General features: G+C 50.2%; 6 protein-coding genes across 6 annotated transcripts; 4 read left to right on the forward strand and 2 right to left on the reverse strand.

Annotated features, from left to right (window-relative positions):
* Positions 1–415: 415 nt before the first annotated feature.
* On the forward strand, positions 416–4,344 carry N7462_008199 (5-oxoprolinase; the record flags this gene model as incomplete). The annotated part of the gene is made up of 2 exons (XM_057079917.1): positions 416–2,935; positions 3,013–4,344. The coding sequence occupies 2 exons, from the start codon at positions 416–418 to the stop codon at positions 4,342–4,344; spliced, it is 3,852 nt and encodes a 1,283-aa protein (XP_056932587.1).
* A 428-nt stretch (positions 4,345–4,772) lies between these two features.
* Positions 4,773–6,969, reverse strand: N7462_008200 (putative 5'-nucleotidase; the record flags this gene model as incomplete). Its single annotated transcript, XM_057079918.1, has 5 exons — positions 4,773–5,672; positions 5,696–6,217; positions 6,373–6,534; positions 6,587–6,797; positions 6,866–6,969. 5 exons carry the CDS (start codon positions 6,967–6,969, stop codon positions 4,773–4,775), a joined length of 1,899 nt encoding a protein of 632 aa, XP_056932588.1.
* Positions 6,970–7,515: 546 nt separating this feature from the next.
* On the reverse strand, positions 7,516–9,426 carry N7462_008201 (uncharacterized protein; the record flags this gene model as incomplete). Its single annotated transcript, XM_057079919.1, has 2 exons — positions 7,516–9,331; positions 9,392–9,426. 2 exons carry the CDS (start codon positions 9,424–9,426, stop codon positions 7,516–7,518), a joined length of 1,851 nt encoding a protein of 616 aa, XP_056932589.1.
* A 1,091-nt stretch (positions 9,427–10,517) lies between these two features.
* On the forward strand, positions 10,518–12,129 carry N7462_008202 (MFS transporter; the record flags this gene model as incomplete). The annotated part of the gene is made up of 3 exons (XM_057079920.1): positions 10,518–11,008; positions 11,038–11,793; positions 11,847–12,129. The coding sequence occupies 3 exons, from the start codon at positions 10,518–10,520 to the stop codon at positions 12,127–12,129; spliced, it is 1,530 nt and encodes a 509-aa protein (XP_056932590.1).
* Positions 12,130–12,773: 644 nt separating this feature from the next.
* N7462_008203 (uncharacterized protein) lies at positions 12,774–13,136 on the forward strand (the record flags this gene model as incomplete). The annotated part of the gene is made up of 2 exons (XM_057079921.1): positions 12,774–12,809; positions 12,939–13,136. The coding sequence occupies 2 exons, from the start codon at positions 12,774–12,776 to the stop codon at positions 13,134–13,136; spliced, it is 234 nt and encodes a 77-aa protein (XP_056932591.1).
* A 2,119-nt stretch (positions 13,137–15,255) lies between these two features.
* N7462_008204 (uncharacterized protein) lies at positions 15,256–16,900 on the forward strand (the record flags this gene model as incomplete). Its single annotated transcript, XM_057079922.1, has 2 exons — positions 15,256–16,487; positions 16,837–16,900. 2 exons carry the CDS (start codon positions 15,256–15,258, stop codon positions 16,898–16,900), a joined length of 1,296 nt encoding a protein of 431 aa, XP_056932592.1.
* Positions 16,901–17,000: the final 100 nt, after the last annotated feature.

Genomic DNA, 17,000 nt, shown 5'->3' on the forward strand with positions numbered 1-17,000 from the left:
CCTACGTTTGGACCACACTTTGTAGTTTCCCCTACCTCTTTCAAGCACTATTTATGATAATTTTTAGAGATAAACTATATCAATCCGCCCTGAGTGATGGCCTAGTGGAACGTTGGAACGTTGAACTTGTTGATATATATTGTACGCCTGATCCTCTCAAACTCTACCAAATCCTACCAAATTCCGTCGCCAGCCGTCTCCAATGTTGTTATCGCAATTGCTGACCAGCCACCGGCCCGACGATCCCGATAAAGCCGACCATCGGCCCGACACGTGACCATATACAGGATGAGCGGGCAGGATCACCGGCGTGTGTGGGGACAATGGAGAAATGAATATATGAATCCACCTGGCTCTCTTCAATTTCACAACTTTTATTCACCATAAATCGCTCCTATAATCCTCCCCACCCATAATGGCTGATACTGGGAGGATCACCATCTCTATCGACCGCGGAGGCACGTTTACGGATGTTCATGCCATTGTCCCGGGTCGTTCAGACATCATTCTCAAGCTACTTTCAGTCGATCCTTCACATTACCAGGATGCTCCCACGGAAGGAATTCGACAAATCCTGGAGCTTGCGACGGGCGAACCCCACCCCCGCGGCCAGCCGCTGAAGCTTGATCGCATTGGCTGCTTACGAATGGGCACCACTGTTGCAACAAATGCCCTGCTGGAGCGCAAGGGTGCTCGTTCAGTCTTGCTCACAACGAAAGGGTTTCGGGATCTTCTCAAAATTGGCGATCAATCTCGCCCAGCCATCTTCGATCTGTCTATGGCACGCCCGGGAGTGTTACCCGAAGGGGTCGTTGAGGTCGACGAACGCGTGGTTCCATGCCATTTTCTGTCCGATAAGGATTGCTTCCCGAATTCACGGATTGTGGAAGGTATTACTGGGGAAAAGTTTCGCGTGGTACGCGAATTGGACCTTGAGCAAGTGCGGACAGAACTTCAGCGTCTCAAGTCGCAAGGTTACCAGTCTCTCTCTGTGGCGCTGGTGCATTCGTTCGCGTACCCATATCATGAGCTTCAAATTGGGGAGATTGCAGAACAGATGGGATTTTCTGTCACCCTCTCCTCAAAATTGCAGCCTATGATTAAAATTGTTCCCCGCGGTATGTCCGCTGCGGCTGATGCATATCTCACTCCCGTGATCAAAACGTATATCGACTCCATTTCTGCCAGTTTCGAAGGTGGCCTCGAAAGTCAGCATGCCTGTCGCTTTGAATTTATGCAGTCTGATGGTGGGCTGGTTGATTTTCGCAAATTTAGTGGTCTGAAAGCTATTCTTTCCGGGCCTGCAGCCGGAGTCGTTGGATTTGCCGCTACCAGCTGGGATCCGGTTCAGAAGATCCCTGTTATTGGTTTCGATATGGGTGGCACGTCAACGGATGTGTCGCGCTTTGACGGCCACTTAGAACATGTTTTTGGGTCCAAGGTAGCCGGTGTTTTGATTCAATCTCCTCAACTCGACATTAACACAGTCGCCGCTGGTGGGGGGTCAATTCTCTCTTGGCGCAATGGTCTCTTTTATGTTGGACCCGAATCAGCTAGTGCACACCCTGGCCCAGCGTGTTATCGGAAGGGAGGTCCTCTGACTGTCACTGATGCAAATCTATTCCTTGGTCGTTTGCTGCCTGAGTACTTCCCAAACATCTTTGGCCCCAATGAGGATCAGCCTCTTGATACCGAGCTCACGACTCAGAAGTTCCAAGAATTGACAGAAAATATCAATATAGAACGTCGGCAACACTTTCAAGCTGAATATACCCCGGAGGATGTGGCACTTGGTTTCCTCAAAGTCGCAGACGAATCAATGGCCCGCCCAATTCGCAACCTTACCGAAGCTCGGGGCTTTGAGACTGCATCCCACCATCTGGCCTGCTTTGGAGGAGCTGGTGGCCAGCATGCATGCTCTGTGGCCGACTCTTTAGGAATATCGCGTATTATTATTCATAAATATTCTTCTGTTCTCTCAGCCTATGGCTTGGCTCTAGCGGAAGTGGTCACTGAATCTCAAGAGCCAGTGTCCTCGGAGTATCAGTCTTCTCACCTCGGCCTGCTACAACGTTTCGAGAATATGGCGGCGGCAGCGACAACAGAGATGCAGGAACAAGGTTTCTCACCCAACCAAGTACGACATGAACAATATCTCAATATGCGATACGACGGGTCTGACACAAGCCTGATGATCCTGCGTCCAGAGGGCTCATCTGATTTTTTGAGCGAATTCCGTGATCGCCATCGCCGCGAGTTTAATTTTGTTTCCGAGAGATCGGTTATTGTCGATGATATCCGCGTGCGTACAATTGCCTCTTCCAAAGTTCGCACCGAGCGCAGCCCGTTGGTTCAATTAAAGGATGCCGAGGTACATGATGTCCGAACCGAACCTGCCAACACAGCATCTGCCTATTTTGATGGCTACCCTCAGCGCATTGATACGCCTGTCTACCTTCTTGATCAACTAGAGAAGCATAGTCGTATTTCTGGCCCAGCTATTATCATTGATCAAACACAGACTATTGTTGTGGCACCTAATGCGATGGCAAGTCTTCTGGAAACCTGCATTGTCATTGATATCAAAAATAAGCCGGCGGTTGTTTTTCCAGACTCTAAGACCAATTTTGAGGTCGACCCTATTCGCCTTAGTATTTTTGGCCATCGGTTTATGTCTATTGCAGAACAGATGGGGCGAACACTCCAAAAGACTTCCGTGTCGACAAATATCAAGGAGCGATTGGACTTCTCCTGCGCTCTTTTCTCCCCTGATGGAGGTCTGGTGGCAAATGCACCGCATGTACCAGTACATCTGGGATCAATGCAGTTTGCAGTGCGCTATCAGCACCAAAAGTGGCTGGGTAATTTGAAAGATGGAGATGTGTTGGTGGCCAATCATCCAAGCTGCGGTGGTACTCATCTTCCTGATATCACGGTAGGTACCTGCTTTTGACTTGCTTCTTCATTCCCACATTTGAAGGTAGAATTTGAAGCTGATATATTCGATAAAAGGTCATTACTCCCGTCTTCGATCGGCCTAATGGCACTGAGATCATGTTCTACGTTGCATCGCGAGGTCACCACGCTGATATTGGCGGCATCTTGCCTGGATCAATGCCTCCTAAATCAACGGAGCTGTGGCAGGAAGGTGCCGCAATCGAAGGTGACAAGATTGTTAGTAATGGGATCTTAGACGAAGCCCGCTTGATCGAACTGCTGGTTACCAAGCCTTCCCAATATCCAGGCTGTGCTGGCGCACGGTGTATCAGCGACAACCTATCTGACCTCAAGGCGCAGATTGCAGCAAACACTCGTGGTATAAACCTTATTCAGAATTTATTCTCTGAGTATGGCGTTGGCACAGTTCAGAAATACATGTATGCCATTCAAGCGACAGCTGAGTCTGCTGTGCGGAATCTTCTGAAGGATTTGCATAAGAAGTTTGACGGCCAGCCTTTAGAGTCGATAGACTATATGGATGATGGCACACCCATTCGTCTCAAGGTGACCATTGATAAATCAACCGGGTCAGCTGTCTTCGACTTTGAAGGTACGGGCCCTGAGGTTTACGGCAGCTGGAACGCACCCATCGCTATCACGCACTCGGCGATCATCTACTGTCTTCGGTGCATGATTAATGCCGATGTTCCACTGAACCAGGGCTGTCTTGCCCCAATCGACATTCGAGTTCCTCCAAAGAGCATTTTATCACCAACCAAGACCGCGGCCGTTGTGGGTGGCAACGTGGTGACCTCTCAGCGTATCACCGATGTTGTCCTCAAAGCTTTCCGAGTATGTGCCGCATCTCAGGGTTGTTGTAACAATTTGACATTTGGCACAAATCCAAGAGTGGACCCTAACACTGGAGCTGTGATCTCTCCTGGGTTCGGATATTACGAGACTATTGCAGGCGGCAGCGGCGCCGGCCCGTCTTGGAAAGGTGAATCTGGTGTTCAGGTTCACATGACCAACACTCGTATCACGGACCCCGAGATCCTTGAGAAGCGTTACCCAACTTTGCTTCGTCAATTTACTTTGCGTGAGGGCTCTGGTGGCCAGGGTAAGAATCCGGGTGGAGAAGGTGTGGTCCGTGACATTGAGTTCCTTGCCCCGATGCAGTGCTCTATCCTGTCTGAGCGTCGCGTACATCGGCCTTACGGTATGGAGGGTGGAGGCGACGCGCAATCAGGACTGAATCAATGGATCACACGAGACCTCGACACAGGCGAGGAGCGCCGGATCAACATCGGTGGTAAGAATACTGTGGCCGTGAAGACGCACGACCGGGTCGTTATTATGACTGCTGGTGGAGGTGGATGGGGCAAGGTGGAAGCGACTGCATGAGCATCTTGTATACTTGAACCTGGAGGCTTGCAAATATATCATAGTTTAAATATATCAGACATGATGCAATAAAACCTTGGAGGTGCACAGGCAGGTTCAAATACTACCTATTCTACTAGCGTCGTTCTATGAAAGAAATTGGTCGTTGGCATGGACAAATACATGCAGCCCAAACTAAAAAATAAAAAATAAAAATCTATTTACCCGTCCGAAATACTATATGCATGAGGACTTATCTAGAAAATAAAGGTTTCGTCAGATCGTGATCTTCAATGCAATCCCCCTATGTATCAAGAGTCCATAAAACACCCGTAATTCCCGCTAGGCAGCGATGCAGTGCTGGCCCAAAGGACATGAAAGGAAAGGAATGAGGGGCCAAATGAAGTTGAAGCAAGAAAGATGAGAAATTGAACCATGGTTTAACATGGCTACTCCACTACAATGCGCCCTTCAAGACGTGGCGCAATACCTGATGTCCATGCTGGCGTGAACTCGCCTTCTCCATCCATCATATCAAGGGTGTCGGGCTTCAGACCTGAATGCCGCATCCATTTGCGAACCACCCGACGTGCCAACTGCAGACGGTAATCTTCATCCATAGAGGATTTTGCAGGGCGTGTTACATAGTTGATGGTCGATCGGGGGGATGTAAGAATGTCTGGGTCATCATCAGAATCGGAATCCATGGCATCACTATTGGTCCCATTGGTGGAGGCTTGGTTCTGGTCTACCTCCTCAGGAAAGCGGCCATAGTAGTATGCTTCTCGACCTGTTCGGTGGAGAGCTGGCCGGGGACTCAATCGATGTGCTGGGGCCTTCTCAGCCACTGGTGATGGGGTTGCAGATGGTGGCTTCAGCCAACCTTCTCCGTGAAGATTGCGGTGCACGGAACCCCAGTGCCGATGAAGACTGGCACTCCACCGACGCCATTTTCCCAGGACCTTTAAGCTCATGAAGTACTGACGAAGGATTGTGCTGATCAGAACGCCGTTTTCCTCACACACAAGTTCTTCTACTTCTCCTCCCTCACACTTGACTAACAGAGATTCAAACCCGTCTTTTCCACGCCCCATATACCCACGAGTGGCAAGAGTATAATACCGACGAAGATCAATGGGTTCATTTCCCACGTGGGCAAACGTGATACGGGACCCTGATGGTGCATCAAGCTTGTAACCAAAAGAGATATTTGAGACTTGAGGAAAGCGCCCCTCGAGTGCAGGAAGTTGGCTGACCCCATTCTCCAAAGCATCCAACAAAGCCTGGCCTTGGACACGAAGTAGAACCACTGGATCTTCGAAAGGGAAGCAGTTCAGTAAGTCTTTCAACTTCAGGACTCCGGGGGGTAAACCTGATCTCCTCGGATGGTCCCACCCGCCATCATGGCGCAGTCAGCAGAGTGGTAAAAGCGCATTAGGTCGCAGACAAAATTACCCAAGTTGGATTCTCTTTGCCGTACTGTGGTGAAGCGGCCATCGAGTGGACTAACGGTGTACCCAACCGGCTTTTCCAATTTCGCTTTGAGGCTGGATGTCAGGCGATCAGCCATTGCTACCGTTTCGGAGTCCTCGGGAATGGAACGTATCACGTCGCGCCGCATGATATTGAAATCCCAACCCAATCCTTCTCCACCAAGCTTCCGAAAAGCCTCGATATAACTCAATTGCTTGAAATCCGTCCCAGACCGAAGAACGTGTATTCCATTGACGATACTGTGGGCATAATAATGATCATGGCCACCCAGAATAATATCGACGAGTCCTAGTGGTAGGTTCCTCGCCAATTTTTCATCGTTAGGTTCACGCTGGTGGGAGACAATGACAATCAATTCGGCGCCTTGTTCACGCAGATGTGGAGCCAGCTCTCGTGCCGTCTGGCTCGCTGATTTATAAATCAGATTGGGGGAAGGGAGTTAATTGTCCCAAGCCTAAATAAGAATGAGCACAAAGACTGAGATGAGACACCGAGTCGAGACGCAGGGGAGGGGTCCACTCACCACTCCCTTTCCCCGAGGCCAATCACACCCACTTTGATGCCATTCGATGAGGTGAGCATGCAGGTTTTCCCACAATTGGCCATTGGAACATCGTCTCCCAGTGCCGGATCCAAAACATTGGCTAATAGCCATGGAAAATGGCATTGGCTTGACAAGTGGCGGAATTGTGCAACACCGAAATCTAGATCATGATTCTGACCAAGTCAGCCATATCCCCGCCAAGATTCCAACCCAATGGTCACTCACCCCGACGCAGGCCACATCAGTTCCAACTTTGTTCAAGAACGGTACCATATGTCTGCCTTTGGTCACAGTGCTTTCAAGGCTGGGGTTGAAGGCATCTCCCGAGAAGAAGGTCAGGAGGTCGGTTTGGCCAGCAAATCTTGAGTCGGAGCGATAGTAGTTCACGAGTGATTGAAATCGGGAGACGCCGCCTACGGGCTCCGCAGATCCGGATCTTATGTTGCTCAGTCAGCTGCGTTCTACATCTTGATTAACCATCGATGTGGTGGAGGACTATCATACTCGACGTGATAGACATCATTGTAGTGGATCAGCCGCAGATCCGGCGTGTCTGTACGGCCCGAAGCAAATATGACGGAGAGACCGTCGGACTCGAGAGCTGACATTGACTGTCGGAGGGCGAGGGCGATTGTTCAGGCGAAAAATTTGAAATACAGAGAAAAGAAATCAAAGAAGATCGAAGCCTGGCAGCACGACAGCGCGAAGGGAGTGGAGAGTGAGGGGGAGTTTGTTTACGAGAGGACGAAGGCGGGACAACGAGAATCCGGGGAACAACTGTTTTATGCCTGAGTGCCTTAATGCCTGATAAATGAGGGTTCAAATATCAGGAGAGGAAAAAGCCAAGTCGAGATTGACAGCCAAAAAAATTCCCGACTCAGAAAATGAGGCGAAGACAAGAAGATGATATGAATTGAAACCAAAGATAAAGGAGAATGACTAGATGCGATTTGCCAAACGCCCGGCGCCATGCAAAGAGGTATCCTAAAAAACACATAGGGACATAAATGAATTCATCCCCGACAAGATAAACAAACGCAAGCAGATAGAGAATAAAGACGACAGCAAGAACAGCAAGGAGACAGGGCTCGTAGAGCATACGGCTTTGTTATAGAAGGGTGAAATCGTCCAGTGTTCAGAGAGCTCAAGATGAATCACAATTTCTGTTCCGCCACCGTCCAGCGCCGGCGTGAAGTTCCGTCACGATCGTCCAAGGTGGGAGCACTGCCCCAGAGACCACGCTGGGAGAGGGTTCGCTGAGGCGATTGCTTTATCCACCCTGATCGATCCAAAGTGGGACTTGCATGATTAGAGCCGTGGCTGACGGGCCGGTCTCCAAAGTTGGGAACAAAGTCATCCAGATCATCATCATTTTCATCCGGATTCTTCTCGATTGGGGATGCGATGGAATTCCACAAGCCTGACGCCCCTCGAGGCGTGGTTGTGGAGGTCGATGATCGCGGAGCGAGAGACCAACCATGCGAGTTGGGTCCGACTGCCGCAGTTGGCCCCAACGTAAATGAGCCTTGCAGGATTGGGCGCGAAGCGGATGGGCGCGAGCCGAGGCGGTTCCGGTAGAAGGGGATGGGGGGCGGCAGCGATTGCGAAGCCGAGGCAGACGACAGCGACGTGAGTAATGGGAGCTGCGAGGGGTCTACCCCCGCGCGCAGATGATCGCTCGACGCCACCAGCTGCAGCGCATAGTCCAGCGACAAAGATCGATCGTTACGGTCGGACTCGAGCGGGGAACTCGTCACCCGATCCCGCCGTACTGCCATGGTGAGGGATGCGGTTCCGATGTCAAGAAGCACCGAATGGCCCGCCAACGAGGTTATCATGGCATTGCAATCCGCCCCATGGGTGATGATGACAAGCACTGTCTGGGCAAAATCTTCCTTGCGGGGAGCACCATTCGACAGACGTCTTGAACGGTCCCGAGTGGCCCAGTTCTCCTGTTGGTACCAGTCGACCATTTGTCGAAAGCCTTGACGAACGCGTTCATGCATGCTACTCCACTCCTCCCCGTATTCGCCCCCTGTCCCCCAAAACGGGGTACGCATGCTGTCCCACTGGTAGTCGATATTGGTACAAGCGTCCCTGGCATGGGCCACATACCCGGCAGGGATCGGGTCCGAGGGTGAAACTGCATATCCGGGAGTCGGAGGCACATAGGCTGTATCGGCCATCGCAGGGAGATCCGTATTCAAACGACCGAGTGCCTTGGGACCGTTGGAGATGCGACCCGTGCTTATGTCAGTGGGACTTTGAAGATTGTCATAGGTGCTGGCCCGTTGTCGTTGAGCCTGACCCCCCATAATCGTGGCGGTGATGGTGGAGGATCCTCGGGAAGGTGCACGGCGGTCATCCTCGTCATGCGGAGATGTTGGGTTGGACTGGCTGCTACTCCACCCGCCTGGAAAGTGCCCCGACAACGATCGCGTCCCTTCCCGGGTGACTGGGATTCCCTCGCTCCGGCGAAGAAGCTCGGCTTTCGCCAAGGCGATCATCCTATCCGATGCAGGAGGGGGGACGATCTGGTCAAAATAGTCTGGCGAGAGCCATTCTCCGAGGAAGGCGTCCACGCGCAACAAAGGGCGAGTGTCCTTGTGTGCGGATTCCACGGCGATCTCGGGCGGCTCCAGTCTTGATTGGCTCAGGCCGGCACTAACCCCGATCGCGGTTTGGAGACATCGTAGAAATGGAGAGGTGTGGATGACGATATTGTATCGGTTGCACAACTCCGAGGATGCGGGGGGTGACGGTAGATGAACCGGGGTTTCCGAGGTTGCAGATTGGGCGCGGTCGCCCACTGAGTCTTTGCCTGTAAGTTCTGATGCCCTTAACAGACTGGCAATCCGGGTTCCTAGAGCTCGAGCCTGGATCCATCCACCATAGGAGAGGGGAGGGTCATAGGGGGTGGGCGAGGTCAAATGCCAGTCCTTGTCAGCGGCATCGAGACGGGCGCCATGTCTGGAAAAAACTCGAAGTTAATGCCAGCGAAGAATCGACTCAAGAGACTGATAGCACTACCTGGCAATGAAGACAATAGGCGGCAATTCCGCCATAATGACGGCCGTCTTTGAGCGATCAAGAGTGTGGGGAGGTTGGCAGACAGCGGAAGGTGCGGGGGAGCTTCACGTCGAACTGATCTCCACGAAGCGGCAACGGTGGGGTATTTGCAAGACAGGAAGTCCCATGAAGCTCAGCAGGGCATGATTGGGATGCACGCAGCGCGCAGAAGCCGCGAGGGGGGGTTATTTGAAGGCCGAATAGAGCGAACATGGCCAACTCAAAAGAAAAAAGCGGCTGGCATGTGATGCTTATGTAACGGCGCAAAGCCCGGGGAACGATACCGGCGGTTTCAGTTACTGGAGGGTTTGACGCAAGAGCACCAGGGTTTGTATAGAAATAGTGGTAGCATTGAACAAACAATATCGACTAAAGCAGCAGTTGAAAAAAGTGTTCAAAGCAGGAAATCAAATCATGGAGTGCTTGAGCTTACAGAACCCCTAATGGTACAATGCGGAGGCATAGTGTCATGAGAAGCACAAAACTGTGGTAACAAAAGCAACCTCAGATAGTTATACTTCGGTGGCCTTCCCACAGGAAAACGGAGAAAGCTCATCGGAGAAAAACTATAAACTCTTTGCTCAGTGCTAATATCAGATCAGAATGACCGTGCAGCCCGATGCCTGGGTGATCGCCAGCACCGCATCTCGCAGTACGCGATATGACGTGGGGAATTCTCCGGTTCGCTCAGGCGAGACTTGAGGGAACTCGGGCCCCCCGTCACTTGACTCGGCATCCGAAGATTGGGCCTGATTCACTCTTCCATGAATCCAACACTGTGGATTTCAGGAGCGAAGCAAGCAAATTATCCTCGAGTAGTTGACTATTTTGCAACGGATCTTCCTGACGAAGCTTTGGCTTTTCCCTTTCGCGGAGCTGAACCACAATGGAGTCTTCCGACGGATCCCGGCCCGACGGAAGTATAGAAGCACATGAACTCCACCTCTCGCCCGGATCTGATAAATGTTGGGCATGACAAAAGACGGAAAATCCAGATGAGATGGCTTGGGAAAAGCTCTTGCTACATCTTTAATTTATCCTCACGCTTCCGCCTTTCCGTCTAGGAGGTTCTCAAGAAGACTCGGCCATGGATCCCAACTCTCGCCAGTGCGAGTCAACGACCGACTCGGACGTGCGCCCGTGCGACGATATTGAGAAACCTCCCACACGACAAGGAAGCGACCCGGAAGCCTTGACACGCCTAGAAACATGTCAGTCTCAGATGGATCCGCCTGAGTCCCTTCCCCGGGAGATTCTTTTCGTGAGCGTCGTCTGCATGGCGCAGTTCATGACCCAAGCAGGCCTTTGCATGTCGATTGCCCCAGTCCATATTATTGGTCACACTTTTGGCACCACTAATGCTGCGGAGCTCAGTTGGTTTGCAGCCGCATACAGCTTGACTGTGGGCACATTTATTCTTCTAGCCGGTCGCCTTGGTGACGTCTATGGCCATCGGCGCATGTTTATCATCGGCTTTGGCTGGTTCAGTCTCTGGTCACTACTGGCAGGATTCAGTATCTGGTCTAATCAGATCTTTTTTGATTGCTGTCGCGCACTTCAGGGAATTGGCCCTGCGATGTTATTGCCCAATGCGATTGCCTTACTAGGCCGAACCTACCCCCGGGCCTTCGAAAAGAAATGATCTTTAGTCTCTTCGGAGCAACTGCCCCTGGAGGTTTCATTGTCGGTGGTGTCTTCTCTTCTCTTTTCGCGCAATTGGTCTGGTGGCCATGGGGCTATTGGGTCATGGGCATCGTCTGTGCAATTCTTGCGATGGTCGGTTGGCTGGTTATCCCATCTACACCGCAACGAATGTTCGACAACGATTTGAACTTCTGGGAGAGACTTGATCTACTAGGTGGCTTCACTGGTATCTTGGGGTTGGTGCTGATCAACTTTGCCTGGAACCAAGCCGCCTTGGTTGGCTGGGTGGAGCCGTATACATACGTGCTTCTTATTGTTGGATTCCTTTGCCTAGGCGCATTTGCGATCATAGAGCGACAAGCAGTGTGTCCGCTCTTGCCGCGATCGATTTTCACCGGCGATCTGGCCTGGGTCTTGGGTTGTATTGCCGCTGGGTGGTCAAGCTTCGGTATAATTATATACTACTTCTACCAGTTCATGGAGGTCATCAAGGGCGATTCTCCATTGTTGACGACGGCTAAATGGTCTGGCGCTGCTGCCTCGGGCGCTGTCGCCGCCCTCGTTACTGGATTCCTCCTCAGTCGCTTGCCACCGAGCGTCATCATGTTCTGCGCAATGGCGTTCTTCACAGCCGGTCTCTCGATCTTTGCCACCGTTCCCGTGGATCAAACATACTGGGCACAGGCGTTTGTCGTTAGTCTGATCACCTCATGGGGAATGTATGTCTTTGAAAGTTCGTTATTTCGTCGAATTGTTTGCTCACATGAATTAGGGATATGTCTTTTCCATCGGGAACGCTCATTCTCAGTAATGCCATGCCCCGCCACCATCAAGGGCTAGCCGCATCCCTCGTTGCCACCACAGTCAACTACTCCATCTCCCTCGGACTTGGAATTGCGGGTACCGTGGAATCCCATGTAAACGACGCGGGGCAAAATACCCTTCGCGGCTACCGAGGCGCACTCTATATGGGTGTCGGTTTAGCCGGGCTAGGGCTCCTGTTCTCCATATGCTTTATGTTTGCTAGTTGGAAGCGACATCGTGCATCCAATTAGCACTGAATTCAGATATAGGACAATAAAAGCTTGGGGTATGCGTTCATAGAGAGGAATGAAATTCGATACATAGTACATGGAAGGAGAGTCGGTTTACTTCCATAGTAAGCTAGGTGAAACTATATCGCCTAGTTCTGATGTGGATTCTTGTTTGTATCATCGACATCCCAACACTTACCGCCCTTGATAAATGGGCTATATACTGGGCCAAGGAGAATCAAGGGGTATTAGTCGTCAGTGGAATGCAAATGTCATTGAGCTTGGACCAACGTCTGTTCCACATTCCGATCTAAGGGCGTTTGTTCTCTATTAGTGTCTATGTATAAGCTCGTTTCGTCATCTTGTTGTCGATCTCAAGTAGCCTGTCACACCTTCAACATTATGACCCATGACGTCGATACTCTCTAGGATTCTTGTCATCATCAAAGCTGCGTCAGAAGAAAATGAGGCCATTTAGTTTAGTTGCGGTGTTGCTTTCAAGAAAGAATTATTTAAGAAACTAATTTCCTGTCAACAGAAGATATTGTAGTTCTTCATCATCAACAAACTCACTAAGAACCTCTCGCCTTTGACCTACTATATATTACAATAAGTGCACCTATTCCAATATGCGCTTCGAGCTTATTTGTGCCGCTTTCGCCACTATGGCGGCGTCTATGCCGCATAGTGGAGCCCAACAGGTGATTTTCTTGACCATATTCGCTGTCAATTCTAGTTCCTATAGCTGATAGTCCACAATGTTCGCAGCACCATCAGGTAATTGAATCGCCGTTCTACTGAAATATTACTTCACTAAGCAACACTTTCAGAAAATCGAGCAACCGGCTACTTCCTCCATGTCCATGTCCATGCCAATGAAGCGCACTATCCCTAATTCATTGGCCACCCCCTCACCCACAATGAGAGTTACCAGTCCAATGAATGGAGCAAATATCAACAATAAACTGCACAAGAATGATAAAACCACCCATGATAACGCGATGGTAGAGAAGATGATCATGCTGTAAGATAGCATTCGCTCTGCGTCATCTTTCCTTTGGGTCACTGGCTAATCAGACCTGCGGTAGATTTTAGATGAGCTCAGGAATTGTACTTTGATGATAAGATTCAACTCCCCTGTAGACAGTCACCTCTTGAGGAATGAATGAATGTCTAATATATAATGACCAAGGAACTATATATCTGGCTACTTGATCACAATTATTCACTTCGATTGAGAAATATGAGGGGTCTTTTTAAATGATAAGTTCATTGGAAAATCTGAATAAGCTTTTAATCAACAAGGGACCTGTTTCATTAAATGAATCACAAAAAAAGCTCTGGAAGAAATTTGTTATTAGACCAGACGGAAATAATATATCGAGCCAAATATTTTCTTTTTTCTATATTACTAGAGAGACTGTAGTTCAAAGGACTTAAATATTCTAAACAACATCAAATACTTAACTTCGCTTCCCTTCTCCAGCGTGGTCGATGAAGATATACACGTCGTAGCAAGTTAACTATGGGAAGTGTCGTGGCGATCAGGTTGATTCTAGCCACTGCCAGAAGTATCATCCAAAAAAAGAAAGAAATTTCTGTGCGAGTCAACATATCAAATCATAGGTATTGAACCAGGGCGCTCTACGGCAAGCCTGAGAAAACAGGCAGAATGAGATAGGTCGGCGAACAGACTGTAAACAGACCAACAAACCACCACACACCACGATAGAGAAAGCCTGCCAAAAGGGAAAGCAGAAGCAGATGAAGCGAAGAGAGTGTGAAAGTTGATTCTCTCCCCATCGGAGATGCGAAGCTATATCCTGTAAAGACTGGGTACTAGAAAGATATCCTCCAATTAGAAGTCTCCCTAGTATTGGCCATTTCCTCACTGCAGTATTTAGTCAGTCGTGGGAGCTTTCGTCTCCTGCAGCAGAAAGTACGATCAGGTAGCTGCAATGACTTGTGATCTGGCGAAGAAAAACTAGGTCCCGTAATAAAACAAGTCAAACCTGTATTAGTCGCTTAAGTTATGGCTGAAAAAGATTGTCGATGTCTTGGATTCCCAAGGTTTCCAATGTCTCTATGATCTCTATACGTTTTAGGGTTCCCAAGGCCTGCAATAAAACATGGAAGCAACTGGGGCAAAACTCACAAAGAAAGAATTATTTGGGATGAATGAAGGCTCCAGCCTGAAGGGTCGATGATGTTTCTTCAGATGGCGCTGCTTGGTCTTTGTGATGCGGAAATCGATCAGGAGGCCGATCGCGGGCTATTGTCATTCCCACAATTGGCTGGTCGAACCAACGCTATCGGCCGAGTCAGCCAGCTGTTATCAGAGCCCGATCATCATTCGTGGAGAGTCGCCTCGTGGAAATGACGATGACCTCCGAGTAGAGGCGGTGGTAGATGTCCGTCGGGGTCGGCCGATCCTCGACGGCCCGAAACCCCATCGTTGCAAAGACCGATCAGATGCCGACGTTGGCCAAGGGAAAAAGGAATCTGCTAATACCTCAATCTTCCGAAGTGGCGCCACGCGGGATATTCGAAAAGTGAATCCAATAACTCTCTGACCCCGGTCAGTCTGTCCTTCCTCCTGGGCCTCGGAGCAAAGCCGGGCTGGGGTAGCTTCGAGCATCCGGCTCCCCAGATCCTCGCATTCTAGCAATCCCAGTGGCCCTCGTGGAGTCGGCCAGCGTGGTTGATCATTCGTTCGGAAGCGAGGAGTTCCGAGTCAACCTACATAGCTATTTCATCACCAGTCACTCCACGGGGAAGCGCAAACAGAAAGCAGCCAAGGTGAAGAACGGGGAATAGCAGGGAGAACCCGAGATCGGCGTTACGGATATGAGTTTCCAGTGTCATCATTCACGATTTACATTTCGTAGGTCAGTCTTTCTCCGCTTTATAGATCCCAATCAGACTGTTTCTGCCTGCAAAATTCAAAGCTCTCCACATTGAACATCCATCGCCGCTGTCGATTCTACGCAACACCTCCAAATAATTCTTGCATCCAATCAGTCTCAACTGTCAATTTCACAACAGGGGCATTTTCTATTGATTGAAACAAATTAGCATCAGTCTCCAGTACCCTTGTACATTTTCTGACACACAACTCATCCACTATACACTATACACTATTACACCATGACCCTCAATAACACACCATCAAGGCTGGAATTATGCGTGCAAACACGAGACTTTGAGGCTGCTGCAAAGGAAGTCCTCTCGGAGAAGTCTTGGGTCTATGCATCAAGTAGCGCAGCATCAGGTCTGTCGCTGCAGTCGAATCTGGACGATTGGTCTCGAATCAATTTCCGGCCGCGGATCATGAGGAGCGTGAGCTCGTTGGACACAACTAGGTCTATCTTGGGCCAGCCGGGGCGACTTCCCTTCTTCATCTCCGCGATGGGGACGCTGGGCAGTGCGCATGATGGTGCTGAATCCTTACTGGCTCGGGGAGCGACGCGAGGGGGATTGCACATGGTGGTCAGTACCGCATCAACCAAACCCTTAGAGGAGATCATGGAGGCCCATTTGAATGAACAGCAAAAATTGGGTAAACAAAGCCCCTCGAGGCTGGCCTTTCAGTTGTATGTTCCCGTCGATCGGGGCCTTGCCAGGACCTTGATTCAACGAGTCAAGGCAGCTGGGTACCAAAGTCTCTGGATCACTGTAGATACTTCGATTCTGGGGAAGCGAACGGCTGATCGCTACCTGCAAGCGCAAGAAGGCTTAGACCAAGATGCCCACGAGCAAGTTCGGCGTGCCGGGTCCGAAAATCGCTTTGCCCCGGCCTTTGGAGGCCGACCCGTTCCGGGGTTTCTAGACCCGGGTCTCAGCTGGGACGATTTGGCCTGGATATCTGATGAATGGAAGGGCTCCATTGTGTTGAAGGGGGTGCAGACGGTGGAGGATGTGAAACTAGCGGTGAAGCACGGTGTGCAGGGAGTTCTTCTAAGTAATCACGGTGGTCGGCAGATTCACTCGGCCCCCAGTGCCTTGATGACACTCTTGGAGATTCGCAGGTATTTTCCCGAGGCCTTTGACAAACTCGAGATTTTTGTCGACGGAGGACTGCGGGATGGAGCAGACGTGCTCAAGGCCCTTTGCTTGGGAGCTACCGCCGTAGGCGTGGGCCGGCCATATTTCTACGCAATGGCAGCCTATGGGATTGAAGGCGTGGAGAAGTGCACTGAGAGTGAGTTTCGACTGCTATCGATTGATCAAAATAAGGATCTCTGGATCATGATCGCTGACCTGGAAACCACAGTCTTGGCCGAAGAGATGGAAATCACTATGAAGATGCTCGGCGTCTCCTCGCTAGATCAGTTGCACCCCGACATGGTCAACGCTACTCGATTGCTAAACGAGATATGGTGTCCGGAGATGTGGTGGGCCAAGTCCAAGCTATGACTGGGTGACTAGCGGATGTAAAAATATATTTTACAACCTGGACTCAGGGACTTGCAAAGTCAACGCCGGCAATGCAAGCCTCTGGTGCCGTTCCTGGTGCCAGAAACGGCCGCCTTTCTACAATACTAGCTCATGTATGCGCAGACCTATACGAGACAACAATACCAAAGCCAAAGTCACATTCGAAAAGCAAGCCCCAATGCATACCCCTCATTGTGATAGTAGAGTAGTGAATGTAATCACTATTGATACTACCTTGATTGTAGTATTATTTCGGTTGCAATAGTAATAGACTTTGATCTAATGTGTTAGTGCTACGTACGATAGTTTATTTATTATTGCATTGGGCGGGGAAGATAACAGCAGTATGAAATAGTAGTATTGAAGGCACACAAAATCCAATTCTAGCCACGATACATCTGGTGGCCATGGCATAGTATTCTATGCGGCTCTAGAACCACTCGTATTCTAGTATC

This window comes from Penicillium macrosclerotiorum (assembly GCF_028827735.1).
Source record: "Penicillium macrosclerotiorum strain IBT 26536 chromosome Unknown utg000007l_segment0_segment0, whole genome shotgun sequence".
Taxonomy (NCBI): domain Eukaryota; kingdom Fungi; phylum Ascomycota; class Eurotiomycetes; order Eurotiales; family Aspergillaceae; genus Penicillium; species Penicillium macrosclerotiorum.